The following is a 6,000-nucleotide window of genomic DNA, read 5'->3' as shown; positions in this document are numbered from 1 at the left end:
CCGGACAGCCAACGGCTGTCCGGGCATGCTGGGAGTTGTAGTTTTGCAACATCTGGAGGTCCGCAGGTTGAAGACCACTGGTCTACGGCCTACCCGATAACAGTAAACACATTTAGGCCGCCATATTTTTCTACTAACTAGCCATAAGACGATTTCTTTTTTTTTTGTTACGTATGAATTATTCACTCCCTGTGGTCATATTCATTTCAACCTTTTCTTGCAAAAATATCCAGTAACTTTGGTGCCAATCGTGAATGTGCATTGGTTTCCGCTGTTTCGAATACATTCACAGAAGGAGCTTCTTCTCTAGTACACCCAGTGTCATTACAAAGAAGTAATCCCAAATCATTTTTTTTTTAAAGGGTAGTAGGGTTATGCTCTTAGCTGGGGTGGTTGCGTACTGACATCCCATGTTATAGCTGTGGAATGACTATCCATGAGCTGTGGCTGTTATGAATTAAAAAAAAAAACACTGAACAGCTGCTGGTGAAGCCTTTTCTTTACTACACTCACCGCCAATGCAGGCAAGGAAGTTATGCCAAAATCTTAGCTATATTTTTAAAGGGTAGCTGACTATGCTCTCAGCTGGGTATGGCTACACACTGACAGCCCATGTTTTAGCTAAGTATCTGCTATCTCTGAGCTGTTGAACAGCTGCTGGAGAAGCTTCTTCTTCAGTACACTCACCACCGGGGCGGACAAGAAAGTAATCCCAAAATTTTGCACAATTTCATACATTTTTTTTTAAAGGGTAGTAGGGTTATGCTCTTAGCTGGGGGTGGTTGCTTATTGACATCCCATGTTATAGCTGTGGCTGTTATGAATACAATAACACTGAACAGCTGCTGGTGAAGCCTTTTCTTTACTACACTCACCGCCAATGCAGGCAAGGAAGTTATGCCAAAATCTTAGCTATATTTTTAAAGGGTAGCAGACTATGCTCTCAGCTGGGTATGGCTGCACACTGACAGCCCATATTATAGCTAAGTATCCACTATCTCTGAGCTGTTGCTGTTTTAAATACATTAACACTGAACAGCTGCTGGAGAAGCTCCTTCTTTAGTACACTCATCGCCAGGGCAGACAAGAAAGTAATCCAAAATGTTGCAAAATTTCATACATTTTAAAGGGTAATGCTCTTAGCTGGGGGTGTTTGCGTACTGACATCCCTTGTTATAGCTGTGGAGCCACTATCCATGAGCTGTGGCTGTTGTGAATACATTAACACTGAACAGCTGCTGGAGAAGCTTCTTCTCTACTACACTCCGCCCCCTTCCGTAGGCTTGCATTGAGGGGCGGAGCGTGACTTCACACGCCGGCGCAGGCGTGACGTCACAGGCCGCCCGCCCTGTAGTCGCCGGTAATCAGTCCCGGAGCGAACACACTCCGGGGACTGATTACAAACGGGGTGCCGCGAGCATGATCCCGGGGGTCCCCATCTTATAAGATGTTTAAGCACCGGAGAACCCCTTTAAAGGGGTTATCCACCATAAGGTGATTTTCGTATGTACCTGGCAGACAGTAATGGACATGCTTAGGAAGGATCTGCGCTTGTCTTGGGGCTAAATGGTTATGTCATGAGATTACCATAACATTGTGGCTAGCTTTTTGTGAACTTGTATTTCCTGTTTGAATTTTCTTTTTTTGACTACAAATCCCACAATTCCATTTTCCTCCCTCCCACACATCAGCCACCCCACCCATTGAAACAAAAGACCTGTCGTTTTCAATCAGGTTGCCTACAGCTGTTGCATAAGTTGCAGATTGATCCCTCCACCCATTGAAGCAGACAGGCTCCCTGTCATCAGCTGACTAGTGATGTCAGATCTCGGCCGCATTGCAACCTGGGAAAAATCTGAGAAAACAGTCATTTTGTATGCTGTTAAAAATAAATATTAGGGTGAAAATCACAGAAGAATTGTGAGAAAACCGTCACACACACACACAGGTACAGACACTATATTATGAACTACACTAACTTTACAGCCCCTGTAGCATAGTCAAATAAAAAAAAAATCCTGGAATACCCCTTTAACACTGCACAGAAGCTGGGGAAGCTTCTTCTCTACTTTACTCACCCCCAGGGCAAACAATGAAGTAATGACACAATCCCGCACAACTCTATGGCCCCATACGCATAAATACTTTTCCGAGTGTGAACAACGGGGAGGAGAGAAAGCCGCTGCCAGACACGTTTGCTGGTGGCTAATCTCTAGTGAAAAAAATAAGTAGACAGCGTTAAATTCAACATGGCCGAATGGCGGGTCCGGCTAACATTGGCGAGTTTAGCCAAATACATATGAGGCCTTTAGGCCTGAAAGTGGTTTTACACCATTTTTAAATCAGAACATATACGCTGATTGTAAGCGGCTGATCAGGGTATTAAAGGATCCCTTTGCGTCCTGTCATAAAATATCTATGCTCCTCGTTTGCGCAATTGTTGCAGGTAAACCTTTTTGTCTCATCAGTGCCTCCTAGTGGACACTCTACACATTCATATTATATATATATATATATATATATATATATATATATATATATATATTTTTTTTTTATTTTTTATTTTTATTTTTATTTTTTTTCCGGCTTCCTCAGTCATCTGTGTGCATGAAGGGCGCGCATTATAGGCCCAGTACATCCGGTAATATATTACAGTCCGCAGTAACTATACATTTAACGTTTGATCATTAGTTACGTGCAGAGGCTTAGTAACATAAATACCTATAAACAGAATATTAATAAACTTTTTCCTTCGTTACGGCTTGCTTTGTTCCAGTGTTTTGCAGATTCCAGGAGACATCTGGCATGCACAAGCTGTCACGATTTTAAGGGGGAAATTCCACCTTTAAAGGGGTTATCCAGGAATAGAAAAGCAGAGCTAATTTCTTTTTTAAAAAAAACAATCCCCCCTCTGTCTACAGGATGGGTGTGGTTCTGCAGCTCAGTTCCATTGAAGTGAATGGAGCCAAGTTGTAAAACCACACACAACCTGGAAACAGATGTGGAGCTGTTTTTGAAAGAAATTAGCTCTGTTTTTTCTATTCCTGGATAACCCCTTTAATTCAGTAACTGGTATCTGTGGGTGCTTTTTAGGCGTTCCAGAGCCATTGTATAGGAAGTTTCCAGTGAAAATAATAAGACTTTTTCGAGCAGTGCAGAAAGGCTTTGGCAACTCTATAAAACACCACATTTACCAAGGACAGAGCTATAGAGCAGTGGCCTCAAACTGTGACCCTCCAGATGTTGCAAAACTTCAACTCCCAGCATGCCAGGACAGCCGTTGGCTGTCCGGGCATGCTGGGAGTTGAAGTTTTGCAACATCTGGAGGGCCACAGTTTGAGGCCACTGCTATATAGGGCGCAGCAGTAGCAGTGGCATCCAGGCCTCAAAGCGGTAAATGCCACATGGAAGGGATGGGGGCCCTGAAACAGATTATGAACTGCGGCACCAATTACCCCTCTGATTTCCATAGCTCATTGGTGGACATTTCCCCTTTAATTCAGTGCAGTATAAAAGCGTAATCCTATACATTTATTATACAGACACACATAACTATACATACTATGAGTGTGATATACTGTATGCCTATAACGTAGCATCTTGAAAACATAATAGTGCTCCAAATAACACTACATCTCGGACACTACTTTCTTTAAGGACCTTTCGAGGCTTGAAATAATGTAGTTTCCCACTGACACCAACCACAAAATTCACCAAAAGTGGTATTGCATCATGCAATGTATTCCTGCCATAAAGCTTTTTTTTTTTTAAGCTATTTTCAGTAAAAAAAAGAGAAAGTTTCCCTTTAAGCCTTGAATTCATAAAAAAACACTATAAAAAAAAGTTTTTTACAAAAAATATAGGCTATTGTATAAAATACTTCATTGATCCCTGACATCAAGAACAAACAGTATACTAAAAATATAATGCAAGATTCTAAGAATACAATAAAAGTTCCCTATAACATCTTAAAGAAGCACTCCAGGTCCTACAGCACCATCTGTTTCATTCCAGCACAGCTACATTCATTACTATAACTGGGTCATGTGATCACAAACCAATCCCACATAAAATCACAGTGATTCATGTATCAAAGGAAGTGGTCAGTCCTGGGTCAGATGACTTATGACATCATCATCATCTACGAGATCTCTTCTGGCTGTTCAGATACCTCCCCTCCTAGTTCTGTATACTGCTTCTCCTATCTCTATGGGATCAGGATATATAGTAGTCATACACCTCCCCCTCCAGCTCTATCTGTATACTGCTACTGCTGCTATCTCTATGGGATCAGGATATGTAGAAGTTATACACCTCCCCTCCTGCTCTATCTGTATACTGCTGCTATCATTATGGGATCAGGATATATAGTATTTGTACACCTCTCCTGAGGATGTGTTCACACATTGCATTTTTGCTGCATTTTCTTCCTTTTGTGGTGTTTTTCCAAAATTGTGGTATAAATGATAATATTTTACCAAATTTGCGCAAATTCCAACTGAGATTTTGGAAAACCACAGCTAAAACAGACAAAATGCAGTAAAAAAGTTAAATCTTCATAAAACCACTCAACTGTGGCTCATTTTGAATAAGAAAAAGCATCAAAACTGCCCATAATGGGAACTGGCACAACCCACTTATGAGTCTAATGAATTGGAGTGATTTCCAGTACCATCAGGATGATTAGATGACCAGGTGCGGTGATGAGACTCCACACCCTCTCTCTGCAAAGACAGTGGATTCACAAGAAACGTAGGCAGCTTTAGAAAAAAAATTTCAGTAATGAAATTGTAATCAGTATGGCTGAAAATGTATCAGCTGAAACAGGTAAGCACAAGCTGTACATTAGAGCATTATTCTCTGATAACAGCCTATGCGGCTCTATACAAGCTAAAGAAAAAACGTCCCGGAGTGCTTCTTCAATGTTTTTGTTTTCCCTTCTGTCATTTCGTCACATTTATTTGCCCCCTACTATCAGCCCAATAAAAATGGGCAATAATAATCTACAGGGAGCAATGAGTGACATAAGCAGGGGTGGGGCTTAACAAGGTTAAGGGGTGGGGCTGCTTACAGCTAGCGCCCAGGAAAATTAAAGTCACAGAAGCCAATTTACAACATCAATAACGTTATATGTAGTTCACACAATTCCTTCAAAACTCATGTATACTAAAAACAACAGGATCAGGAATAGTAAGTCGCTTCTGCTTCCTGGCGCAGTAAGTTGCCATTCAGGGCACCATTAGAAAAGGAGGAGTTTAGACTTAAAAGCCCTTTTCTTCCGCCATGAGAAGGTGTGGTACAGAGTTAAGAAGCCATATTCATGTACCTGGTTCTTTTTGCAATTTAAGTGGCCGTGTCATGTCAAGCCAAAGAACATGGAGGGTTTCTGGTCCGAGACAATCCAGCCAAAAAAAAAAACCTATTTCTACTAATTGATTGGAACTTTTTTAGCTCTTAAATTATTAATAATATTTTCACAACAGCCACGCAGATCCATGTCCCCCAGCACACCCAGAATGGCATTCATAGAGGCCTGCGCGCCCCTTTGATATCTCCACAGCTCAAGGAGCTTATAGTATTGTTCTCTACAGTTATTTTGATTGTCATTTAAAGTTTGTTCTATCGCAGCTTTACTGAGGTGCAGCTTTCGGGCGTGCTCCACTCTGCGCTCCACGCCAACATTTTCAATGATTATGTAAAAAAAGGTCGACCACTCTGAAAAGACAAAAATATAAAAAAATAGTAATAAAATAAATAAACAAACAAATATATTTTTATGCTTTGTGTAAATTGAATGCCAACTTTTTGGACTGCTATTTTTTTGTAGATATAGATATTGCTTTAGAGATATTGGCCCCCCACGATCTCCAGGATGGGATCTTTCCTGGAGCTGATTGTGATTGCCAAATAAAAAAATAAATAAATTGCCTTTTAGTTTCTCATCCAAGTGTCAAGGAGGTGGGGCTGAGCTGCTCAAGTGTCACAGTCTGACACGCCTCC

General features: G+C 41.1%; 1 protein-coding gene across 1 annotated transcript in view; it reads right to left on the bottom strand.

The window, feature by feature from the left end:
• Window positions 1–3,288: 3,288 nt before the first annotated feature.
• LOC130277301 (tumor necrosis factor receptor superfamily member 1A-like) overlaps window positions 3,289–6,000 on the bottom strand; it is a 39,447-nt gene continuing 36,735 nt past the window's right edge. Inside the window, exon 13 of the mRNA XM_056527859.1 lies at window positions 3,289–5,715. Coding sequence (XP_056383834.1) covers window positions 5,429–5,715 — 287 coding nt within the window. The 3' untranslated portion in view covers window positions 3,289–5,428. The remainder of the gene's footprint in view (window positions 5,716–6,000) is intronic.

Source organism: Hyla sarda, chromosome 6 (genome assembly GCF_029499605.1).
Source record: "Hyla sarda isolate aHylSar1 chromosome 6, aHylSar1.hap1, whole genome shotgun sequence".
In the NCBI taxonomy this organism is placed as follows: Eukaryota; Metazoa; Chordata; class Amphibia; order Anura; family Hylidae; genus Hyla; species Hyla sarda.
The sequence above is the reverse complement of the archived record's forward strand: the minus strand, read 5'-3'. Positions and strand labels throughout refer to the sequence as shown.